The sequence below is a fragment of the Mirounga angustirostris genome, unplaced genomic scaffold (assembly GCF_029215605.1).
Source record: "Mirounga angustirostris isolate CCGP_5_RB_7025 unplaced genomic scaffold, mMirAng1.0.hap1 SCAF_16, whole genome shotgun sequence".
Lineage (NCBI taxonomy): Eukaryota > Metazoa > Chordata > Mammalia > Carnivora > Phocidae > Mirounga > Mirounga angustirostris.
Window position 1 is genome coordinate 26,393,935 of NW_026991724.1, and position 24,817 is coordinate 26,418,751.

Here is a 24,817-nt window from a genome sequence, read left to right on the forward strand (position 1 = left end):
AGGAGATTGGGTGACGTTTTCTTGAGTCGGGGATGGGGATCCTTCTCTGCACGCCCTGCCTGCCCCCCCCGCCCCCGTCCCCAAGCATCCCGACACGGAGCTGGTGGCCCTCAGTGCTGGCTGCACGGCACATTTGCTGTGTTCCTTGCATGCTAGGAAGGAGGCCAGGCTTCCTTTCCCTTTCCAGCGTGACCTCAAAATCCATAGGCACCGCCGACTGCCCGGTTGGAGTTGAATCAGCAGATGTGTGCAGTGGGGCTGGGGAACAAGGTACAAACGTGATTTCCTGTGTCTTTGGGCGGTGACTGGGAGCTTGCCTCGGAGAGCGCAGAGGTGCGGGAAGCAGAAGTGGGAGCCAGAGTGACAGGTCCCCTTTCCTCAGGCCTGGGGTGAGGCGGGGGATGGCTGTCCTGACCGGGAGCCCCAGGGCAGGACTGAGGTCAGGGTGGACCAGAGAGAGAAGGCATTTAAACTGTTCTGCACAAGTGGAATACTCATTCCTCCCCGGTTTACTTTTCAGGGGGGGTTACTGGGAGGACAGATGAGATGGTTCTAGAAAGTGCTCTGGACGTGTTACAGCAGTGTCAGGTCTGAATGTCTGTGCTTACACCGATGAGGAGTCGGGGTTCCCCCCCACCCCCGCCACAGGCCCTGCCCTGGGCTAGGTGTGGTCTGTGCCACTTGTCTGGGGTGCAGGCCTGGCAGGCCGGTGACCCCACCGTCATTTTGCTGAGGCACCATTAATGCCACTCAAGGCCTCAGAAGCCATAACGGGGACTCCCAAGAGTCCCCCCCCTCCCCCCACTGTGAGGTATGCGGGAGAAGGTGCGGGCAGAGGACAGTCATCTTGTTACCTAGCTGAACAGCAGTCCCAAACAAAATCCAAAATTAAAACCACAATTTTTATTTGAACATAATTGAAACCTGTAACATAAAAATATCTTTCTGTCACTAGAGATGCAGATGACAACTGAACGGGACTGGTCTTTTGCTCTGGTGAAGGCCTGAGGCACCCCCTGGCCCGTCCTCCGAGCCCCGCTCAGAATGCCCTTGGCAGGCGGCTGGAGGCGGAGGAAAGAGAAGTGGGGGGAAGGCCTTGCCTCTCCGCCTCTTTGGGAAAGCCGATGAGGAGCCAGAGGTCACAGAGCATTGGAGGGCTGCCTTAGAGCCGCCACCAGCCAGGCCAAAATGAAACATCTGCTCCCGGCTCCCCAGGCACATGGCTGGGTGTGAGTGGGAGGCAGGGGTGGAGAAAACTGAGGCAGAAGCACAAATGAGCACTCTGCACCTTGGCCCTGAGATGGCCTCTGTTGGCACTGGAGGGGGAGACCAAAAATAAATAAATAAAAGCGATGCGCTTCAGGGAGGGAGGGTGACAGACCCATTAAAACACCGTATGTCCAGCGCGAGTGGGGAAGAGCCAGGGCATGAGGGTTTAAAGAACCCTGATGGAGGCCAATGGCCTCCAAATGCAAATAGCTGATGGGGGGAGGGTGTGGGGGAGGGGCAGTTTGTTGGAGGGGCTACAGTGGGGGTGCTGGCTGAGTCTGGGTGGGCTCGCTGGGGTGACCCTGACTTTTTTTTGTGTGTGGCATGACCACAGACCACAGATCTAGAAGTAGGAAGCCCAGGCTGCCCTCTACTGGTGATTCCTGACAATGACCACACACCGCAGGGCCGGACCTGCAACCCAAACCCGCCAGGAGCGAACCAGCCTGAACCAGCCCCCAGGGAGGACGGGCAGTGGCTGCGCTCCAGACCAGGCCTCCCAGTGCACTGGGAGGCTAAGAGCCTCCCCAGGGCTTGGGGCAGGCTTCTCCATCTCTGCCTCGCCTGCAGAGGGGCCTGGGCTGAGAGTCTCTGGTGCTCACTTCAAAGGCATCGAGAAGAACTTGTTCCCGGACTTGCAGCGGACCAGCTCGGCATGCGCGCGCAGCACCATCTCGGGGTCTTCAAACTCATCCACGATGTTCTTCCACCGGGAGCCGAGAAAGGACAGTCACATTAGGGGAATCAGGGACCCAGAGGGCGCTGCGAACAAGACCAGCCTACTAAAATCCTTCAGGGGTTAGGCACCATGCAGGGAGGCTGAGGGCCGGGCAGGCCCTAGACTCTGCGCTTAGGTGTCTTGTCTCATCAGCTCTGCCATCTGGGGAAGTGGGTCCTATCATCCCAACTTTGCAGAGGAGGAAATGGACACTCAGAACCCAATAAAACTGGGATGGGGTCTGCTGGAGCCCGAAACCAGGGCTCTTTGCCCCCATAGCATGATTAGGCCAAGAGCAGAAGTGGCTGCTTGCTAATGGCCCAGGGCCTCTATCCTCCTGCACACACTTTGCTTGGCTTGCAACATGTTTTAAAAAAAAATTCACATTAGTGCTAACATTTGAAAATGAGAGACTGCACATAAAAATCTGGATTTCTGGTCTCCCTTGAAAAACAGAAGTGCTAGCGACACTTGGTCCACAGTCCTACATGGCAACATTCCCCACGCTAAACTCTCCCAGCGGTGGAGGAGTATCAGCTCCTCGGAAGGCACTGACGGAAAAGTGAACCGTCTCATCTGCTTATCGGAACAGGAAGGCTACGGGGTGGATGCGCCTTACGCCTGGCATGTTTCACTCATTTACAACACCTGCCGGGCCCTGCTGGGCACCCGAGCCTTCGACCTCTGGGCGAAGGGCTAGGACTTCAAGAGAAGCCTACAGCATTCTCTCAGATCAGTGCTGTAGGGCAGTGCTTCTCAAATTTTAACGTGCACACAAATCCCTAGAGATCTTGTTAAAATGCAATTTTGATTTCTTAGGTCTGGGTTGGGGCCAAAGAGTCTGGATTGCTAATAGGCTCCCGGGGGCTGTGGCCATGGACCTGCCCTTTGAGTAGCAAGGTAAGGTGATAGGGGTCTCCTCCCCCAGATTCTGGTTTGCATGCATAATCCTCAGGGCCTGCCGGCATCCCTCCCCAACATGTGGCCCATCACTCCTGGCATTGGGCACCCTCCATGCTCCCGCCCGGGAATTTACCTGTAGTTCCCGTAGGCACCGCCCTTCTAGGGGGAGACGTGCGTCACCCACACACCAGGCCAGACTGACGTGGAATGAAGGGTCCTGCGGAGGAACAGCAGGGAGGCAGGCGGTCACCTGGATGCCTTGGCCCGTCCAGACGTGACAGGAGGTCTGTGATCCTTGTCACGGTATCCCTGCTGGAGCCCTGGCCTGCTCCAGGAGAGACTAGACCCTCAGTGCTGATCAGTGTCGATCCCAGGCACCCTCCGCAGGTAGAATAGCTCTGGGTTGGCCCCGGCTATGGACTGAATTGTGTCCATAACCTGTCCCCCTCCCCACCTGCCAGATGCCTATGTTGAGGCCTCAACTCCCAATGCAGTGGTATTTGGAGATGGGGCCTCTGGGAGATAATTAGGGTTAGAGGAGCTTATCAAAGCGGGGGCCCTCGTGTTGGGATTCATGGCTGTATAAGAGATGGCAGAAAGCTGGCTTCCTCTCTTTCCACCGTGAGGACACAGTCAGGAAGGGAGTCCGAGCCAGAAACGGACCATGATGGCACCTTGATCTTGGACTTCTAGGCTCCAGAACTGTGAGAAAAGAAATTTCTGCTGTTTAAAGCACTCCATCTAGGGTATTTCGTTATGGTGGACTCAGATGACTAAGACAGTCCTGCTTCCAGAGGCTTTCCCTTAACAGTCATTAAATCTGGGACATGGATGAGAACGCAGGCTCTATTTTCTGATCTAGAACATTTCAACAGATGACATACTTTCTAACATGAAATGAACAAAACCAAAATGTCTAAAATTATGAGTAATAATTTCCACTGAAACTCACACTCCTATGCCTCAGCAAGGCTTTAAAAGAATGTATCAAGCAAAACCAAGGGCCCTTTAAGGACCTGATACTCAGTTTGGAGTGAAATACCCCCGGAGGGCATGGGGCGGAGCGAGGTGCAGGAAGGTTTGGGATGCAGGAAGGTTTGGGAAGCTACCGCTCCTCTTGGTGTGTCAATTTTACTAAAAAAAATTTGGGAGAACTACTACTTCTTAAAAAAGAGATGAACATGGATCCATATGGAGCAGAATGGGTAAATCTTGTGCATACTGAAGATAAAATAAGATTTCTATGAAGCGTCGGACTTCCAATGGGCTGCACCTGACTCCACCACGGCCCCTCTACTCCCCTCTCTCCTGGAGGCCTGTGTCCTCCGAAGGCTGGCGTTCGGGACACTTCACGGGGGCAAGTTCTGGAGGGCTCTTCAGTTTGCCTCTAACAAGGGCTCCTTCGAGGATGGTTTGATTCCACTTTTAGGCGGGCCAATGGAGAGGAAGAGGCTGTTTGTTACCTGGTAGAAAGTGGTGAGGTCAAATTCCTCCATGACTCTGTCTACCTCCGAGACCAGGTCCAGGAACTGGGCGTGCCCAGAGGTGACCTCGAGCCCGACAAAGGTCCTGGGGAAGGCAGAAGTGGAGACAAGGTGAGCATGAGATGCAGCCCCTGAGAACCTAAACCATCTGCCCTGGGGGCAGGGGAGGACAAAGGAAGCAGTCAGGTCAGGGGGCCTTGGTTCTCTCGCTCTCCTGGTTGCCTCGCTTGCCTGCCCTCTGAGCTGGCTCTTTCCTCTGTCCCTAAACCTTCCTTCCCCAGTCCTAACCACACATCTCTCCTCCTTCCCGGGGGGCTTACGACCCTTGAGGAACTTCTTCATGTGCCCCTGCCACGTGTCTACAACCCCCAAGCTTCTGCGGCCCTGCTCTCCAGGGTCGCATGACTCCTGAGTCTGGACTGTTTCTCTCGGGGACGTGGCTCCTGGGCACCCGCCACCCTCCCCTCAGCTCTCAAACACACTCCCTCATCTTTAAAAACCCTCCCGTGAGCCCACATCTTCAGCCAGACACCCTCCTGGTCTCAGTGAAACTTATCAGATGACTTGCCCACTGTCACTATCTCTATTCCCTCACCTCCCAGCTTCAACCCACTCCACTACTTCTGGAACATGCTGGGCTCATTGGCGCCTCACGACTGCCCAGGGATGGACCTATCAAGGGCAGGCGTGTGACAGCGTGGAAATGAGAGGTCACGGAGGTGACAGTATGAGCTAAACGTTCAAGTGGGGACAGAGCTGGGCAGGGGCCCATGGTTTCTTCCAGTGGCAGGCTTTTGTTCACTTCGCTGGGATGTTTTTCTCTACCTCTGCCCCCCTCCCCCCATCTTCCTCTAGTTCTTTTTCTTTTTTTTTTTTTTTTAAAGATTTTATTTATTTATTTGATAGAGAGAGAGACAGCGAGAGAGGGAACACAAGCAGGGGTGTGGGAGAGGGAGAAGCAGGCCTCCTGCTGAGCAGGGAGCCTGATGCGGGGCTCGATCCCAGGACTCTGGGATCATGACCTGAGCCGAAGGCAGACGCTTAACGACTGAGCCACCCAGGCGCCCCTCTAGTTATTTTTCTTAACGAAAGGTTCAGATTTGGGAATAGCTGCTTTTGTAGCCATAGAGTTGTTTAAAACACAAAGAAAAAAAATGGGGCAGACAAGGCTGGAAGCAAAGCACCCTTTCAGTCTTTACTCCAGAGAATCTTCTGGAAGCAACTGGGGGCAGATGGGGGCAGATGGGGAGACTCACCTGGTTTTCTCTTGATTGGTATAAATCTTTACCCGGTTGGCAGTAAAGAAGAATCTGGAATTTAGAAGAGGAAAGACCACGTTTCAGGAAGAATAATAAGAGGAAAAAAATCCAAAAAAAGTTTATATTAAAAAGGAGGATTTTGAAAATACAGTTAACTCACTGCACACTTCATTTTGTTACCCTATTATACAGGTGGTATACCTGAACCCTAAAGTATTAGAGCTGGACAAGGCCTGACATAATCACCCAGTTGCAGTAACACATAGCTTCATTCAGATGCTAGCAAAATTTTTATTAATAGCAGTTCATCCCAATGAACAATTTGAGACTATTTCAATTTTACTGATGGGAACTGAGAAAGTCTTCTTCATCAAGGAGGTGATAACAGATGAACATTTCCCATGTGCCAGGGGCTGAGCTGAGGGCATCCTCATGTGACTCTGTGATGCAGACACTTTAACTATGCCCATTTTACAGACTCGGAAGCTGAGGTTTGGTGAAGTTGAATTTGGTGAGCCACAATCTTAACCTTCAGTCTGTCTGATTCCAAAGCCCTTGCTGTCACCTATGATGCTTTAATGAGGGGAAGTGGGTCTCTGTTGCTGTGGAAATGGGGCAGAAACACCTGCCCACCCAAGTACCCACCCATCCTCAGATCAGTTACACAGGGCCCATCAAGTTCAGTCAGGTAACTGCTTTCATTCTGGCTGGTTCCGGTTTGTGTTCTCTGAGACACTAGGAGATCTCAGAGGGACCAACTTGGCAAATCCCATTGCAGGAAATGATCATTGACGGCCTCTGGGCCAAGGTTCCGTATGATGGAACACAACACCCCAGCATGCTGGGTAGAATCTCACAACTTGTCCAGGGGCTCAGACTCAGTCAAATTGGGCTTCCCTGTCAGTCTTCGGCCTCCTAATGCATCCCTTTTGGGGAAAATGTAAGGGATGACAGAACCAGCAGGAGCTTGGTCAAGTGTCGAGTTTACCCAGAGTTCTGTAAGGGACCTGACAAACATCCTGAAGTGGACACTGGAGGTTTATGCCCAACTGTGAGGGTTAATTTTATGTGTCAACTTGACTGGGCTGAAGGATGCCCAAAGGGCTGGTAAAACATTATCTCTGGGTGTGTTTGTGAGGATGTTTCTGGAAAAGATTGGCATTTGAATTGGTGAACAGCATAAAGCAAATGGCCCTCCCCAATTTGGGTGGGCATCATTCAATCCATTGAGGGCCTGGACAGAACAAAAAGGTGAAGGGCAAGTTGGCACTCCTACTCTCTGCGTGAGCGGAGACATTCATCTTCTCCTGCCCTTGGACACTGGACGTTGACTTTCCTGGTTCTTAGGCTTTTAGGCTCTATTGGGACTTACACCATCAGTCTTCTCCCCCCCCACCCCCATTCTCAGGCTTTTGGACTCAGACTGAATGATACCACTGTCTTTCCTGGTTCCCCAGCTTGAGGATGGCAGATTGTAGGATTTCTCGACTTTCATTACTGTGTGAGCCAATTCCTATAATAAATCTCTCTGTATCTCTATCTCTGTCTCTATTTCTATCCTATTGGTTCTGTTTCTCTGGAGAACCCCAACACAGATTTTGGTACCGAGAGTGGTTCTAAACCAGGATTTTAAGATTGAGTCTTCTGAACTGGTTCTGGAAGCTTCTGGAATTGGCTCTCTGATTAGATTCAAAGATACTACTGACTCTGTTTCTAGTAGTAAAGTGAGCACTGGTAGTCCCCGTGGGAACCGATTATAGAGATGCACTGCATAATCCCAGTCAACCATTTATTAGAAGGAGATAAGTGACTGTATGATACTTTCAAACAATTTGGGGGAAACTATGGAATATAATGACATTGGTTGGTTGCTCTTAATGTCGCTGGACAAAGTGGTAAAAGAAAAACGTGAGCTTGGGGATTCGAATTCCCAATTCAAGCAGCATCAAGGACCTAGGAACCTTTAGATGTGCCCTAAGGGGGAGCCTCCTGCCCCATAGCCTCAGGGCTGTAACTGCAGAAACTCAAAGGCAGAAGCGCATCCTGTGATCCGCTGGAATCACAGCGGTGACAGTTCATCTTTCTCCTAGCCTTCTCAAAAGGGATCTTTGGCCTTTTGCCGGGTAATTGTGCATTAGAGAAAAGGAAATAATCAGGCCTGTTGGGAACTAGCAGATAATGGCTGTGAACTAATTCCAAGAGACCAAAACGTGACTGTGGCCCTCTAGTCAGGGTGGGGGCTCATGGAGGCCAGGTGACCAACGGAGTTTCAGCTTAGTCTCGGTGGGCCCCCACCCTGTGGTTATTTCTCCAGCTCTGAGTGTGTAACTGGGATATGCACCCAGCTGCTGGCAGAACCCCCACATCGCTTCCAACCCACGCAGCAAGGGTGATTATGGTAGGAGAGCCCACCAGAAGCCACCAGAACTGCCGCCACCTAGGAAAGTAGTGAATCAGAAGCAGTACTCTGTCCCTGGAGGGATCGCAGAGATCAGTGTCACCACCGAGGACTCGAAAGACGCAGGGGTGGGGATTCCCACATCTCCACTCTACTCTCGTATCTGGCCTTTGCGGAAGGCAGACGGTCTTGGAGAACGATGGCAGGTTAGAAGCAGTTTAACCAAGAGGTGACTCCAATTGCAGCTGGTGTTCTAGATGTGGTTTTATTGCTCAAGCGGGATCAACATAGCCCCTGGTTCCTGGAATGTGGCTACTGGCCTGGCAAATTCATTTTTCTCCAGCCCCGTCCACGAGGCCCAGGGTTAGTGGGCTTTCAGCAGGCAAGGCCAGCAACACGCTTTCACTGCCCTGCCTCTTGGGTAGATCATCTCCAGCCGTACGCCATCATTTATTTTACAGGGTCTCATCACCTTTTGCTTACACAAGACACTACACTGGCAGGGGAACATCAAGAAAGCCAGCTTGGTGATCTAGGCGCTGCTCTCTGGTCCCACAGAGAGCAAGAGCATGAGCTACATCTGCGCTCCCCAGGGACCATTATCTCTAGCAATGGCCCGTGGGCAAAGTTTACAGAGGTGCCAGCAAGGGACTTGTCCAGTCAAAGGACCACTGCACGCCGAGGAGCCCAGAGCCATGGCTTCCCGCCAGAGGTTTCGTTCTCGCATGGTCTTTGCAGCCCAGATGCATGCAGTGCAATGATAAGTCATTTTTACCAAAGTCAGGTGGCCCCCCACACAGCTGCCATCCCACTTTTACCCAGAGAACAGAGCTGGAAGCTGGTAACTGAAACATCCTCAAGGAAAGGGTTCTGCCAACTGGACTCACAGACGGAGAGCACATTAGCCAAGTCAGACCAATCAAAGTCGTTCCTGTGACTTTTGCTGAAGCTATTAGAAAAGAGGGCTGGCTTCCCAGGCTGGTGGACTGGCAGCCCCAAGTTGCCAGTGGCCTTCTTTGTCTTTGTGAGAAGGAAGCCCACACGGAGAGGCACCGAGCTAAGAGATGGTGAGAGTCAGGTGCCATCTATGGTCACCCCAATCCATTCATGCAGGAAGCCAGTGTGACTTCTGAACTTTTTAGTTATACCAGCCTATGGATTCCCCCTCAGTTTAAGCCACTTTGGGTTGGATCTCTGGTATCTGTGACCAAGGGAGTCCTGACTAATATACATATTGCTCAGTCAATTTGGTAGCAATGATAAAAAAACGGGAATGGTGGGGTGGGATGGGCACTGAATGAGGTGCAGAGATAAGTGTTAGTCCTGATTCTCCGGATGACTGAACTAGAGCAAATCCCTTCCTCTACTGGCCCCAGAAAGGGCTGAACCGAATGGGCAGTTCCCTACCTGGGCAGAGTGCGTCCATGGAATTCTTGGGCCTGAGGCCTCCTGCACTGGGAGTGGGGCTTGCGCTCTGGAAGACTTCCGTTTTTCTCCTACACATCTACACATCCAGGCTTTTGGGTAACACCTCATTTGAAGCAAGGGCTCTGCAAATAAAACCACCACCTGGATGGCTTCTTGGGCTCCTTCTGGAACTAACACTCAAAGGATCCCTCTCTCCTGCTCAATTGTTCAACAAACATCCATTTGATGCCTATAGTCAGCAAAGCATCTGGAGAAGACACGTGGGGTATTCAGAGAGAAGTCGCATTCCTGGGCCTGCGGGTGCTTGGCTCCAAAGGGGCCAAGGACTGGATATGAATGAAATGAGCACGGGGGTATAAACTGCCCCAGCATTGGATGATCCCCAGGACTGAGGAACTCTGGGGGAGATGCCAAATCAGAGAGCCTCAAGGAAGGGGCAGGGCTTTGATCTGGCCAAGTGTAGGAGGAAAGGCACTCTGGTAGGAAGGAGAAGTCCTAGGCTGGCAGACCAAGCCAGAGCCGGGGTCCAGTTCCCATCCTTCGCCAAGCAGGGGCCTGCATGACCTTATTTCACTCTCCAGAGGTCCCCTTGGAGGCGGCTACCATGACCTGCCCGCAGGTAAGGACGCGAGGTTTCCAGAGCTCTGTGGCCTGTCCAAAGTCGCCCAAGACGGGGTATACGGCAGGCAGGTCCAGGAGATGTTTGGTGTTCTAACCTCCAGGTCTGGCCTGCTGGCTGGCGAAGCACACCCCACACCTACACCCCCACAGTAGCTTAGGACAGGAAGAGGAGCCAAGGGGAGGAGAAGAGGGGAGAGGCAGAGGCAGAGCCAGGCACTCACCGTGGGAAGGAGGCCATGCGGTCTTTCAGAGCCTGCACGAACGGGAGGATCCAATGATGCCGCAGCACCACGCTCTGGGACAGGCTGAGGTGGAACGCCTCCATCTGCACCAGCCGGGGGACATAGGTCTGGGCGTGGGACAGCAGCATGTCCAGCAGGTCCAGGAACTCCTCCCTGGTCTCATCTGGAGGGGGAGTGGAGAGGGCGGGCCATTCTCTTAGCCAGGGCCGTGTGGCTGAATGAAGAACCCCAGGAGGCCGAGAAAGGCCTTCGCTACTCGGGATTTGGGGGGAAAATTAGTTTGAGAGCAGTCTAGCTCTATCTATTTTTTTTTTTTAAGATTTTATTTATTTATTTGAGAGAGAGAGAATGAGAGAGAGCACATGAGAGGGGGGAGGGTCAGAGGGAGAAGCAGACTCCCTGCCGAGCAGGGAGCCCGACGCGGGACTCGATCCAGGGACTCCAGGATCATGACCTGAGCCGAAGGCAGTCGCTTAACCAACTGAGCCACCCAGGCGCCCCTGTTTTTAAAGATTTTATTTATTTATTTGAGAGAGAGAATGAAAGAGAGCACAAGAGCGGGGAGGGTCAGAGGAAGAAGCAGGCTCCCCGCTGAGCAGGGAGCCCGACGCGGGACTCGATCCTGGGACTCCAGGATCATGACCTGAGCCGAAGGCAGTCGCTTAACCAACTGAGCCACCCAGGCGCCCCTAGCTCGATCTATTTTAACATGACTTTGTGGTTATAGAAGTAACACACGTATGCTCATTGTAAAGAATTCAAGTAAAAAAAGGAAATATGCCAAGGAGAGAGCAGGGCCCCCCAAATCCTATCACCTAGAGCATCGAGCAGTCTCCAAACTATTGTGATCACCTGGGCCATTAGTCAAACAAACTTGCACGCATATGTGCAACAAACGTGTATTTATTTATAAGTTACAAATGTGCATGTTACAAAATTATGTCCATTGTAAAAGGTACACTCTCGAGAATGGAAATTTTATTTTATTTAATTAATTAATTTATTTAAAGTCTATTTATTTTTTGGTAATCTCCACACCCTATGTGGGGCTCGAACTCCTCACCCCAAGATAGAGTCGCATGCCCTTACGACTGAGCCAGCCAGGCACTCCAAGAACAGAAACTTTAAAAAGATGAGATGGGGTGCCTGGGTGGCTCAGTCATTAAGCGTCTGCCTTCAGCTCAGGTCATGATCCCAGGTCCTGGGATTGAGCCCTCACATCGGGCTCCCTGCTCGGTGGGAAGCCTGCTTCTCCCTCTCCCACTCCACCTGCTTGTGTTCCCTCTCTCGCTGTGTCTCTCTCTGTCAAACAAATAAATAAAATCTCTAAAAAATAAAAAAATTAAAAAAAATTTAAAAGATGAGATAAAAAGGGATATATAAAGAAGTTCTAATACTTTTCTTCCAGATGGATCATCTTGACCTCTCCCCTAGGGGGCATACACCCCACTTCCAAGACTGTCAGAGATGGATGCCTATCTCCCCAGCCTCTTCTCGGTGCATATCCTCGTGTATACATTTTATTTGTTGAAAAAATGAGTGTACCATTCAAACTGTTCTTCCACTGGCTTTTTTCTTTTCTTTCTTTCTTTCTTTCTTTCTTTCTTTCTTTCTTTCTTTCTTTCTTTCTTTCTTTCTCTCTCTCTCTCTTTCTTTCTTTTTCTTTCTTTCTTCCTTCCTTCCTTTTTTTTAAAGATTTTATTTATTTATTGGTCAGAGACAGAGAGAGAGCATGAGCAGGGGGAGCAGCAGGCAGAGGGAGAAGCAGACTCCCCGCGGAGCAGGGAGCCCGATGCGGGGCTCGATCCCAGGACCCTGGGATCATGACCTGAGTCGAAGGCAGACGCTTAACCGACTGAGCCACCCAGGTGTCCCTTCCACTGGCTTTCTTTATGTAACACTACATGTTGGATAGCTTCCTCTCTGTGCAGAGGACAAGCTGATCACAGGTTCACAGTAATCCATAATCACCAACAGCACTTCCTTTATCAGTCAGCTATTAGACGTTTAGAATCTCCTGATAAATGTTTAGAATGCTCCCAATTTTTCACAAAGACGAAGAACACTACAATGACCACCACTGTATGTTCACATATTCTTCTTCTTTTTTTTTTTAACCAGATGTGGGACTGGAGCTGCATGGGTAACGGTCTGCTCACACCAAGTCTATTAGTCAATTTGTTCAAATGCCCTGGTGGGTAGGCAGTATAGAGAATCATTCTCATTCTGTGGATGGGGAATGGAGGCTCTAAGAGTTGACCTGATCGAACACAAAATACTAAGAGCCACCACCTACTCTGTGTATTGTGTTAAGAGCCTGACATAAATGATCTGATTTAATCTTCACAACAGTCCTAGGAGATAGGGATTTCTATAATCCCCATTTTAGAGATAAGGAAACTGAAGCTCTGGGAAGTCCAGTAACTTACTAAAGGGTGCCCAGAGTACTGGCTAGTGAAGTGAGGTCTGACTCCGACGCCTGGGCATTTTTTGCCTGCCACTTACTCATGGGGGCTGGTGGGGGCGGGAGGGGGACCTGCCCCAGCACATCCAGGGCCCTCTCAGGAATAAATTGCCAGCTGCAGCCACACTCCGGGATGGCCTTGACACTGCCCTAGACCCTCCCTTGGTCACCTCCTCATGAGTGGGAAAACATTATACCCAGGGTTAATTAAAAAAATATTTCAGGCAACGAATTCGAAACTTTTTTTTTTTAAAGATTTTTTTTTTTTAATTCATGAGAGACAGAGCGAGAGAGAAAGGCAGAGGGAGAAGCAGGCTCCCAAGGAGCAGGGAGCCCAATGCGGGACTCGATCCCAGGACCCTGAGATCATGACCTGAGCCGAAGGCAGCCGCTTAACCATCTGAGCCACCCAGGCGCCCTCGAAACTTTTTGAAAACAGGTTTACAGAAAAACTCCCCAATTCTTGAAACTCATTCTGTCGCTGCTAAGTCCATCTCTCTCCTACCATCCATGTCAGAGGTTTCTGGCTTGTTCCTCCTGGTTGGGGCCAGCTTCCTCCCATCAAGAGGCACCTATCAGTCTCAGTCACTTGCCCTTTACACGTTACTCACATGGCACATAGACGTGCGTGGCCCAGTTGCCCCGTTCGTGGGGGAAGGTGCGCACCCGGCCCCCATGTTTTTCCCGGTCATCCTCGGGCTCCTCCTCGGTGTCTAGGAACATGTGCAGCACACTGTCGGGTACCGGCAACCGCTGGCTGGGAAGGGGGCTCTGGGCACTGCAAGAGAGAAAGGAAACGAGCACACTTAGCCTCCTGGCATTCTCCACCTCTGCACCCACAGCAAAAGTCGTAACCCCTTATCCAGGGTGACTGTGCACATCAATTTCCCACCAGGGGCTGGAAGCAGCTTTTAGATAACCACAAAGCTCTTTCCCCAGTACTGTCTCACTGGGGTCTCCCCCCAGCCCTAGGAGGCCGACTTTAGCTGGGAGCATGGGAAACAACTGGGCAGGCAGCAGCGTGTGGTTCAGAGGTCACATTCCCTGAACAGTGGACAAGCCTGAACTGGAGTAGTGCTTCCTAGCTTTGGGGTCTTGAGCAGGTCATGTGTACGCTGTGGGCCTCAGGCTCCTCATCTGTAAAGTGCACTTCTACCTGACGGAGCTTGTTGTGAGATCAGCAGAGATACTACTGCTTGAAAGGCACTCTTCAAAGCACCAGGGGTGGCACTTGAGAACCGAAGCTCCACGAAGTGAGACTTCGACCGTTTCGTTCATTGCCGAGTGTCCCAGCCTGGCGCAGAGCGGGTGCTTCCATGAGCATTTACTGGATGGATGAAAACACTCTCCGTATGTGGAAACAGACCTAGGGTGGTGCTGTGGTGCGCGCCAGGAGATCCCGGCGGCGGCCAGCGCTGGAGGCTGGACCCGAGCCCACGTTTCCTGCCTCCTAACCTTGGCCTAGCCAGGTGGGGGCACTCGGGGGCTGTGTCCAGGGCTGTCCTCCGGACCCTCCTTTTCCATTGTGCCCCTCTTCCTTCCCTGGAGAGCCGCTCCGCACCATCGCCCCTTTCCCCCCAGACGCTCGGGTCCCGTCGGGGTGTCGCGCGAACCAGCACCCTCCCCAGAAAGATCTCCTCGCTCCTTACCGCCGGCAGCCTCCAGTCCCCGGCCGCGCCTGGGCCCCGGCCTCGGCCTCAGCCTCATCCTCCGAGCCGCTGCTGCTGTAGCCCACCAGGGGCGCCGCACTCATGGGGCCTCCTCCACGACTGCAGTCGGTATCCGCGAGCGATCGCACCCGGAATTCCGCCGTGCCGGAAGTGCCCTCCCGGGGGCGGGGCCCGGAGAAGCACCGCCTCGGGGCGGAGCCTGAAGGGGCGGGGCCCCGCCGGACTCGGGCGGGACTCTACGCCCAGACCACGCTGCCTGCCAGCTCGCAGCGCCTTGACGGCTACCTGGAGCCTCCCGGAATCCCACCCCTAGCCTCTGTGTGCCCATTTCACAGATCGCTCTGGGCCCTGACCTCTCTGTTCCCTCCTCTGTCAGCATCCATCCGAGACCAGACCTCCTAGCCACGGACGGTCCCTGGGTCAGCGGTCAGCGCCCTAGACCCAGCGGAGATCCCTGCCCTCGAGGCCCGGACGGGATCAGAGGTCCGGGAGCCCCCTCCTCAAGCCGGTCCAGAGCCCGAGCTCCAGGGGCCCGTCTCCTAAGAGCAAGCTGAGCAGTCAGAAGCGGGTCAGTTCCAGAAGATCAGAGGGTCTAGGAGGCCCCTCCTCTCAAGCGCGGGCGTCGGGTCGCAGGTCGGGTCGCGGGAGCCCCCTCCCCCAAGGCCGAGCAGGTTGGTCGGAAGCCGGGCGCCCTCCCTGGGTCCGCTGAGGCGTGCAGGTCAGGCAACTGGAGAGCCACCCCGCACGCCCGACTGTCCGACCCGGCCCGGCCGCGGGGTCCCCGGCAGGGGGCGGCCTCGCTCCGTGCCGCCCGCTCCTCCCGCAGCCGCCGCCGCCCCGGCTGCCGCTCCTCCCCCGGCCCCGCCTCCCTGGCCCCCGCGCCGCCCGCCTGTCCGCCGGTCTCTGCAAGGCCGTCGGTCCGTCCGCCCGCCCTCCCGGCGCTCCGCCGCCCTGGCCCCGCTATCCCGGCCACGCACGTCGCTTCCTCGGTTCCGGCCGCCGCTAGCCCGTTCCCCGCCCCCGGGCCGGCCGCCGCCGCTACTCGAGGCCGGGGATTGGCAGTGCGCGTAGGCCGCGCCGCCGCCGCCGGAGCCGGAATAAAGGGGCGGCCGAGAGAGCAGCCGGTCGCCACTCGCCCCGCGCCTGACCCCGCGGGCGGCCTGGAGCAGGTGAGCGGCGGGGCGCCCGGGGCTGCGTCTGGGGGCCACTCCCGCGCCCGCCGCACCCCTTCCCCAGCCGGCCCGCCCGCCACCACCACCACCTCCCCCCCCTTCCACCTCCCGCCCGACCCGGCGGCCTCCTGAGCTCTGGGGCGGCCCCAGGCCAGCCGGGGCGCGTAGCTACTAACCGGGCCCAGCCTGCGGCCCTGGGGCCTTCCTCGGGCCCAATCGCCCGCGGGGCCGGCGCTCTGGCCCGTAGCGGCCTGGCCGTTCCTGGTGAGGGCTGACAGGAGGCAGCCCAGCCGGGCTGGCGGGCAGTGCCGGCGGGGAGGTGATCGCCTTTCATTCGGGTTCCCAGGGAGGAGGAAGGGCTGGCGTGGGGCGCAGGTGGGGGCCTCCCTTTGCCTCCGTTACCCTAGTCTCTCCTCTTTGCGGAATGATCAGAGAGGCCTCCGGGTCGCACCTTCCTGGAAGTGGGCAGGGGTGGGCAGCTGAGCTGGGGGCCCAGGATGCGGGACCCTGGTTCTGGCAGCCATTCATGCCGGAAAAAAAAAAAAATTCATCTGGGTTGGCTCATCCGGACCTAGACTGCGCTCAGAGTAGCCCCTCTTCCCTCTTTCCTGGGGAGGCTTCCTACCTGCTTGTTCATGCAACCTGCTGCGTCCACCACAAGCAGCGGCTCCTTTCCTTCTTTCCTACCCGGAAGATGCTGTGGGTGACAGTTTTTCACCTGACTCTTAGGTTTCTTTGGCAGAACAGTTAGAGGCAGGGCTGGCCTGTGAAGGCATCCCCTTTTTTTCTCCTCTTTCCCTCAGGAGAAAACTTAGAAACTTTTCAATGTTTGAGGCAGAGGAGCTGGAAACCTGAAAGTGGGTTGCATGTAATTCTAAAAGTTCCTCCCTCTCGCTCTCATTACCTTCTGCTGCCACAAAGTGGTGAGTTAGAGATTTGCCTGGGCTGGGTGGTCTTTCCCTTCCATGGATTACCCAAAATGTTAGAGACTTGGAGCAAGGGAATGGGGTTGCCTCTGGAAAGGTTGTCTTTTCCAGGTTGTCCTGGGAAGAGGAGAAATGCTCTGTGCTTAGCATGCTACTTCCCACATTGCCGAGGCAAACTCCCGATTGCCCACTTTTTCCTGCGGGCCTTGGCACTGTCAGATTCAGAGGATTTAGGAGTTTTGGGTGCTCTGGGAGATAACCACAGCGGGGATGTTCTGCTGTGGAGCCCTCCAGGCTGGGTGGGTCTATGGACCTATCATCGTTACCCCATCATATATTGGCTCAGGTCTCTAACTGTTGGGTGGAGGAAGAACAGGCACGTGGTCAGGATAGAGGGCCTAGGGGATAGTTGACAGGGATGTGGGTCAGCCCCTCACAAAATCAGTTTTTTGAGATGGTCCTCGGTTCCTGTAGTTGTTTTAAATATTGGCTGCCTGAGGCCGTTTGCTCTTGGACCCTCAGGTCTGGGAGGCCTGGTTCTCGGTCTCAGCAGGCTGTTACCCTGAGCAGGGATGTCCTGGGTTGAGATTCAGGGCAGCCAGGGGAAAGGAGCTCGAAGGCCTCGGGGCGTCCTCCACCAGTGCCTCTCTGCTTTTATCTAATAACATATTGGGCTTCCAAGTAAGAATTTTGTTTACAAAAAAAGTTACGCTGCTGAAATCGGTTTGGACGCCATGGGCCTCCCTCTTCCTTTGGAGCATGAGCAGAATTTATGACTTCTTTGTATTATGCGCAGATCATCCCAGACCCTTATCTGTGAGACAGCTGGCTACAGAGGGCTGGCGGTAGGCTGGGGAGCCCGGAGGCTCTCTTTGCTGGAGGGGCTGAGCCGCCAGCAGACTTCTTTGGTCATGTGTGAAGAGAGCGGGTCTTCCAGCCCTGAACCCCTCTCTCTTCCCTGATGTGGCAGCAGTGTGGCGAGTGTGCACCGAACGGGGAGAGGGGCCCAGGGACCAGCCGCGGATCTCGGCGTCAAGCTGACCCTTTTTCTCTTCCCTCCAGAACCAGTCATCGGGGAAGGCAGAGCCCCTCTGGCCTCGCCCCCCGGCACCCTGCCCTCGAGAGCCCCGCGGCCCGTAGGCAGAGCCTGGCAGTCCGTCTTGGTTAATGCCGCCGGCCGTCTGACCAGTCCCCCTTGTGTGCCTCCTCTGAGGTTTTTGCCCATCCCTGATCCTGGGCAGCTTCTCTCTCTGGGCTGGATCACCTTCGGCGGGAAACTGAAGCCCTTACTCTCCAAGCCCTGTTTCGTCTTCCCAAGCATGTCAGAAAGCTGGCAGCAGCCCCCGCAGACGCAGCCCCAGCACCACGCCGAGCCACCACCCGCCCTGGCCGAGCACGCGCTGCCCCCGGGCTCGGCTGAGAACCCCCTGGGCTGTGCCGTCTACGGCATCCTCCTGCAGCCGGACCCGGGCCTCCAGCCCCCGCAGCACGCGCCCCTGCCGGCGGCCGGCGAGCCGGGCCCCAAGTGCGGCGTGTGTGGTCACGACCTGGCGCACCTGTCCAGCCCGCACGAGCACCAGTGCCTGGCGGGCCACGACCGCTCCTTCCAGTGCACGCAGTGTCTCAAGATCTTCCATCAGGCCACAGACCTGCTGGAACACCAGTGTGTGCAGGCCGAACAGAAGCCTTTCGTCTGCGGCGTCTGCAAGATGGGCTTCTCGCTGCTCACCTCGCTGGCGCAGCACCACAGCGCGCACAGCGGCGCCAGCGGCCTGGTGAAATGCTCCATTTGCGAGAAGACCTACAAGCCGGCCGAGGCGGCCGAGCCGGCAGCCACCGCCGCCGCCGCCGCCGCCGCTGCGGCCACCTCCCTGCCCCCGGCCCCCGCGCCGCCGCCGCCGCCGCCGCCCCCGCCGCCGCCGCCGGCCGTGGCCCCCGCGGAGCAGGCAGACAAGCCGTACAGCTGCCCCATCTGCCAGAAGCCCTTCAAGCACCTGTCGGAGCTGTCGCGGCACGAGCGCATCCACACCGGGGAGAAGCCGTACAAGTGCACGCTGTGTGACAAGAGCTTCAGCCAGTCCTCGCACCTGGTGCACCACAAGCGCACGCACAGCTCCGAGCGGCCGTACAAGTGCGCGGTCTGCGAGAAGACCTTCAAGCACCGCTCGCACCTGGTGCGCCACATGTACGCGCACTCGGGCGAGCACCACCTGTTCCGCTGCAACGTGTGCGAGCTGCACTTCAAGGAGTCCTCGGAGCTGCTGCAGCACCCGTGCACGCCGAGCGGGGAGCGGCCGTTCCGCTGCGGCGAGTGCCAGAAGGCCTTCAAGCGCCCGTCGGACCTGCGGCAGCACGAGCGCACGCACAGCGCCGAGCGGCCCTTCAAGTGCGACCTGTGCCCCATGGGCTTCAAGCAGCAGTACGCGCTCATGCGGCACCGGCGCACGCACAAGCCCGAGGAGCCCTTCAAGTGCGGCCTCTGCGAGAAGGGCTTCGGGCAGCCCAGCCACCTGCTCTACCACCAGCACGTGCACACCCTCGAGACCCTCTTCAAGTGCCCCGTGTGCCAGAAGGGCTTCGACCAGTCGGCCGAGCTGCTGCGGCACAAGTGCCTGCCCGGCGCGGCCGAGCGGCCCTTCAAGTGCCCCGTGTGCACCAAGGCCTACAAGCGGGCGTCGGCCCTGCAGAAGCACCAGCTGGCGCACTGCTCGGCCGCCGAGAAGCCCCTGCGCTGCACCCTGTGTGAGCGCCGCTTCTTCTCGTCCTCGGAGTTCGTGCAGCACCGCTGCGACCCGGCGCGCGAGAAGCCGCTCAAGTGCCCGGACTGCGAGAAGCGCTTCAAGTACGCGTCAGACCTGCAGCGGCACCGGCGGGTGCACACGGGCGAGAAGCCCTACAAGTGCCCCAGCTGTGACAAGGCCTTCAAGCAGCGCGAGCATCTCAACAAGCACCAGGGCGTGCACGCCCGCGAGCAGCAGTTCAAGTGCGTGTGGTGCGGCGAGCGCTTCCTGGACGTGGCCCTGCTGCAGGAGCACAGCGCCCAGCACAGCGCCGCCGCGGCCGCCACCGAGGGCGCCTACCAGGTGGCCGCCTGCCTGCCCTGAGTGCCGCCCTCAGTGCGGCCCTGAGTGCGCGCCTCCGAGCGGTCCCCACCGGGCCCTCCCCCGCCCGGCTGGGCGGTCTGAGGACCGAGGGCGCCGGGGCGGCCGCGGGGTGGGGCTGGGGGTGCCTGGCGCTCCCCATACCGGCCTGGAGGGAGGGGGTGGGGGGAGCCGGATCGCTGTGGCCGGCCCTGATCCCACAAACCTCTTTCCCATTACAGGATTCCTTTACTTGAGAGCCATCAGCCTCCCTTGTCTCTGGGGGCCCGGAACCAGGCTGGAAGTCAAGTGGCCTCCCTCGACCCCAAGGAGGGATTGTTGCCAGCCCTACCTTCCCAAACTTTTCAGCCTAATTAGAAACCAGATAGGTTAGGAAAGAGGATGGTCATGGTCGGGCCTGGGAGAAGGGCTGGATCCCACAGGTGGGCTGGATGTAGGGCATCTTCCTTCAGGTCGCCGTTTGAGGGAGCAGGCCAGCTTTGTGATGTAGTCCTGGGGACCAGGAGGGCAGCCGGTGAGCCTGAGCCGCAGGCCTCTCTGTCTGCTCCAGGTGGGGGCGGTGTGGCCTCCCGGCTTCCCCCAGGGAGACATGCAGGACGGCTGCACATCTGTGAGCTGGGTGTGCCTGCAGAGAATCGGCCCCGCTAGAAGGGAGGAGGCAGAGAAGCTCTCCCGTGACACACTCAGCCAGGGACAGTGCCCTCCACAGGGAAGGGAGGAAAGGCGGCTTTTGTTCTGAGGCCCAATCCTGCTGTTCGGAAAGTGCCCCTCCTACCTTTGCAGCATGGTTCCAAGCTCTGGGGAATGTGTTCTCGGCCAGACGAACTACTGATGAGAAAGAAGGGGACTGTTAGACCACCTTGGTGCCTGGGAGGAAGCAGGGCCAAGTCCACGGTCTTACCAGTGTCCTCCCCCTTGAACGTGTGAACCAAAGTGTCAAGGGCATGGCTCCAAACGGCTTGCGCCAGCTCTCCTTCAGGGCCAAGACCGGGCCTGGCACCCAGGGTGGGGGTGGGGGTGTGAAAGGACTCTGACTCCACAGTGCTCTCCCAGCCCCTGGGAACCTTCCCCGTCGGTCTGGCTCCTGGCCTGGACCCCGGGGGTCTTGTGCTGCCAAGATGCCCTGGACATTATCCAGTGACTTCCAAGGCCAGAGATTCTGGGGTCCCCCCGGGGTCCCTGTAGGTCTCTGCCTGCCCACCGGGGCTCATGGAGTCAAGGGTGTCCAGGGCAATAGGGAGCAGGCCAGGGCAGAGGGTTGTTAAGGGAGCTGGTAGGTGCCTGGAGTTGACTGAGATCACTGGCCAGTGGGGGCCCTCCTGGGGAAGCCCGAAGGACCTTTATTATCAAAATGATTCTTGTGAACCCAGCTGTGTCCCTGCCCTGCCCTCTTCCAGCCCTCCTTGGGCGTGGGTCTGGAAAGACTTTTAATCAGTGCTTGCACCAAGGGCCCAGAGGAGCAGGGAGGCCCGCCTTGTCTCGCTCCCACCTTGAGAAGGCTGAACAGCCCACATCCGCCTCCTCTATGGGACCAGGCTCCCTTCCTGTGCCTGCAGAGAGGGGCCGGTCCTTCCCCTCGGTGCTGGCTCTCAGTCACAATGCCTCAAAAGACATGGAACCCAGGCCGACAACAGGCCCAACTGCAAAATTTTCCCTTTCCTTTTGCTTTCTAAAAGCAGTTGTTATACTGTTCATAACATTGTATAGTTTAATTTCACATCATTTTGGATCTTATATAAAAATGTGAAAATTTGGATTTTTAAAAAGAATGACTCCATTTTAGATAGCCCCTTTTGATGTTAATATATAGTGAGTCCAATGTATGCTTTAGAAGTAAAGACATTGACCATCACAGACCAAAGCTCTGCTTGTTCTGGTCATTCTTCCCCTGGGGGATGATGGGGCATGGAGAGAGAGACAGAGGGGTGCAGGCTCGGGTGGCAGGCTTGGGATTGGGACATGAGGCTGGGTTCGAATCCTGAGTTTTGAATGTTCTGGTCATGTGACTTTGGGCAAGTCACTCAACCTCTTTGGGACTCCGTTGCCTCCCTTGCCTTGCTTAGTTGCTGTGAGGATTCATGACGTCCCATATGGAGGCCCTGGGCTTGGGGGGAGAGCTGTGAAGGTGCTGACAGTCCTCGGGGCCCTAAGGGATAGGCTTGCGGCCTCCTGACCTGCTGGAGGTCTAACTGCAGCCCCGGCGGAGGGAGCTGGGCTGGGAGGGACACGCAGCTTGTGGATGGTAAGAAGCCCTGGGAGCCCGGCCTGGTAAGCATGAGTGCTTGCTCCGCCCCCGTGGGAAACCAGGGCTTGCCTGAAGCAGCAGTGGCCCCAGCCAGGTGCCCTGCCGCAGAGGGCTGCCTGCTCTCAGCCCACTTGTACTCACCCCATCCTGTGGCCATCCATCTGCGTGTCCAGCCAGCTGCCTCCCTCCTTGGCCTTCCAACCCACCTTTCTGTTCCCTGCCCCAGGCCCCCAGTGGGCCAGCTGTGACTCAGGCTCCTTCCATTTTCTCAAAGGCAGGGGTGGAGGTGGGGAGAGAGGGAGAAACAGCCTCCCCAGGCTAGGGGAGGGTGGTCAGCACCTTGCCCCGGAGGTGGGGGTGGGGAGAGTAGAAAGTCAAGAGGACAAGGAGCTGCCCATGCCACAGGGGGGCTCAAAACTGGGGGCAGACAGCTAGTGGAAAGGCTAAGGAGGACCCCAGAGGTGACCCAGACCCCACACCCCTTACTTCCTCTGTGTGTGCCCCTGGGAGGTCCTCCCTTGAGGAGCCGAGTGGTCCCTTCCTGCAGGTGTCCATTTGTGAGCCGGAGGACGCCCAGGGCCCCTCGTGTCCGTGCCAGGCTTCGATTCTGCCTTCCTTGCTAGCTGAGTGACCTTAGGCAAAACCCACACACCTTGCAGAGACTCCTGGAAAGCACTGGCATGTGTTTGGTGCTTTATAGCTTCAGGTTGCCCTTCCTGAATGTTCGATGGTCTTCGTGTGCGTGGGCAGGAGGAGCCCCGACGGGGCTGAGCTCACACGGAGCCTACAGCGACGTGCTCTTGCTCTGTCTCCATCCTCTTCTTACAAAGCTACCTCCCCCGCCCCGGCCCTCTGCCTCTGGGCTCCAGCCTGCACCCAAAGCAGGGCAGTGAGTGGAGCCTGGATGTTCAGGTTTAAGTCCTAGCCTTTTAATAAAAAGTGACCCCAGGCACTTGTTATCTGCCCCTCTTGGGGGCCTCAGTTCCCTATCTGAAGCAGAGCTCTTGACCCTGATCTCTAAGGGCCCTTAGAGACCTGACACTCTGATTCTGGGAGGGTGACAGGATCAACCTCTGTCCTCTTCCTCTCCCTGCCTCTGCTGGCTTCCAGCCTGCAGTCTTCCTGTGTCAGTCTGGCTTCAGCTGTAAGCAACAGAAACGGCGCAGACAGGCTTGAGCAGCTGACCACACCGCCCACCCACCCGCCCAGGAGCCCCCACAACCTCCTGCGTCCCACGGCTGATGTGAGTCTCCCCCTCGTAGAGCAGAGCATTTTCACCAGGGGACCTGGGACACTGTGATGCAGGGCGTAAACTAATACTACCTCCTTCGGTCTGGGGAATCATGCGCTTTGCCCCAACCACTGACACGTAGGAAGAAGGTGGTACCTTGGGGTGAGCCGTGACAGCGGGACGACAGCCAGAGCTGGGGAGGATCAAGAGACAGAGGCGGACAGAAGCCTCCTGCTTCGGAGCTGGTAATTCGGGAGGGTGAGGGCGCAGTGCAGTGGCCTTTGTGGAGGGTTGGGCATGTTGTGGCCACTCGGGAGAGCAGAACAGTCGGAGGTCAGAGGCTGGAGGGGGCTGCCCTAACGCTTCCCCCTGAATGTTGGGGCTCTCCCCGCCCCCGCCCCGACACCCCATTCATAAGACCTGTCCCCTCTGCCTGCTGGTCAGAGCCTCCTACCAAGAGGGCAGGGCAGGGCAGACGTGAGTTTTCCCTTCGGGCTGACGCTTGAGAAGTCCTGGGGCTGCCCAAGGCCACGCATTTGGTGGTGAAGGAGGCCTGGAATCGGGGAGGCTGGCCTGGTGGGGAACAGACAGAGGGGATGGGTCAGCCCTGGGCTCTGAATGTCCCAGGCCCCCAGCTCCAGCCGCTGAGGCCTGGGGCTCTGGTTCCAACCCACTCTTTGCGGGCCAGGAAGCTGGGCACAATGGCTGGGCCCGGTGCCGGCACCCGGTCCAGCCAGGGGACAGGAAAGCCTTTCACCAGCTGGCAAAGGGGGCGGCTAGCCCTCCGGTGGGCCCTCTACTCATTGAGGGATTAAAGCCGCCAGGCTCTGTCTCCCCATCTGTGCAGAGGCGGCTCCAGGAAGAGCCTAGACCTCCTCAGACGCCTTTGTGGAAGTTTTCTATCTGTCTCCAGTCCTCCATCCTGACCTCCCGCCTCCCTACCTCATTCCCTCCTCCAGAGCAGGCCTCAGTCAGGCCCGCGGGCTGCTCCGGCCTTGGACGTTGGCCCGGGGCCTCCCAGGCTGGGCCAGGCTGGCCTGTGATAAGCTCCACATCCCATCCTCAAACGGGGGATTTCTTTGTTCCTTGAAGGTCATGCCTCCAGGAAAAGCCTTGGCTGCTATTGATTGTCACAAATGTACAAAGATTCCAGGCCCGGAATGCCCAGTCCTCCTCAGGTCCCTGAAAAGGAGGTCAACAGGAGGGGTGGGAATAGGGGGTGCCCGCGGGGGTCTCCCTCTTGCCTGTGTGTGTTTCCCCAACCTAGGTCTGCATTCCTGCCTTTGTTCATCCAGGAGCTGGTGCTGCGGGGCATGCAGCTAAAACTTCAGAGGAGAGAGGTTTGAGGTTTTCATGTATCAAAAGGTAAGGTCAGAAATGTCAAAGCTTCTGATTTTTAGCACAAAAGATTACATGTGAGTCCTCCCTGACCCTCACCTCACCCCTGATCCATCCCTGTTGCCAGTCCCAGGCCCTGGGTGAGGATGTATTTGGTGTGTTACTTTGTCGTGAACACAACTGTTACTTTGTAGTGAACACAACTGTTACTTTGTAGTAGTTGTTTCATTTAGTCTAGATCTGTGTGTGGGTTCTGCGCGGCCCCAGGCCCCATTCCTGAGCCCCTGTGTTCACTCAGAGAGGTAAAGGGAGCCTCCAAGTGCAGTATTTCCTTAGAGCCAGCTGTGG

At 56.5% G+C, this 24,817-nt stretch overlaps 2 protein-coding genes across 5 annotated transcripts; one reads left to right on the forward strand and one right to left on the reverse strand.

The window, feature by feature from the left end:
- Window positions 1-881: 881 nt before the first annotated feature.
- Window positions 882-14,628, reverse strand: USB1 (U6 snRNA biogenesis phosphodiesterase 1). 4 transcript variants are annotated; one of them, XM_064581118.1, is made up of 7 exons: window positions 14,436-14,625; window positions 13,398-13,564; window positions 10,302-10,485; window positions 5,631-5,684; window positions 4,354-4,459; window positions 3,022-3,107; window positions 882-1,977 (listed from the first exon to the last, which is right to left on the reverse strand). In XM_064581118.1, exons 1-7 carry the CDS (start codon window positions 14,537-14,539, stop codon window positions 1,959-1,961), a joined length of 720 nt encoding a protein of 239 aa, XP_064437188.1. In that variant the 5' UTR covers window positions 14,540-14,625; the 3' UTR covers window positions 882-1,958. The 4 variants fall into 4 exon arrangements, with proteins under 4 accessions (XP_064437188.1, XP_045746987.1, XP_064437189.1 ...); XM_045891031.3 differs by having other exon boundaries at window positions 882-1,972; window positions 3,024-3,107; window positions 14,436-14,621; XM_064581119.1 differs by having other exon boundaries at window positions 1,894-2,031; window positions 3,024-3,107.
- ZNF319 (zinc finger protein 319) lies at window positions 14,538-19,658 on the forward strand. The gene is made up of 3 exons (XM_064581589.1): window positions 14,538-14,774; window positions 15,283-15,373; window positions 17,617-19,658. The coding sequence occupies exons 1-3, from the start codon at window positions 14,538-14,540 to the stop codon at window positions 19,656-19,658; spliced, it is 2,370 nt and encodes a 789-aa protein (XP_064437659.1).
- The last annotated feature ends 5,159 nt before the right edge of the window (window positions 19,659-24,817 follow it).

What these genes read in the sequence shown, in the direction of transcription:
- ZNF319 (XM_064581589.1), top strand. Translation starts at nt 14,538, where the DNA reads ATGGGGCCTCCTCCACGACTGCAGTCGGTATCCGCGAGCGATCGCACC. An exon ending in GAATCCCACCCCTAGCCTCT is followed by an intron (nt 14,775 to 15,282) that starts GTGTGCCCATTT and finishes CTCCTCCCGCAG; the next exon opens with CCGCCGCCGCCCCGGCTGCC. An exon ending in CGGTCTCTGCAAGGCCGTCG is followed by an intron (nt 15,374 to 17,616) that starts GTCCGTCCGCCC and finishes TCTTCCCTCCAG; the next exon opens with AACCAGTCATCGGGGAAGGC.
- USB1 (XM_045891031.3), bottom strand. Translation starts at nt 14,539, where the DNA reads ATGAGTGCGGCGCCCCTGGTGGGCTACAGCAGCAGCGGCTCGGAGGAT. An exon ending in CACGCACGTCTATGTGCCAT is followed by an intron (nt 10,486 to 13,397) that starts GTGAGTAACGTG and finishes CTCCCCCTCCAG; the next exon opens with ATGAGACCAGGGAGGAGTTC. An exon ending in GGTGCCTACGGGAACTACAG is followed by an intron (nt 1,973 to 3,023) that starts GTAAATTCCCGG and finishes TCCCGGTGGAAG; the next exon opens with AACATCGTGGATGAGTTTGA.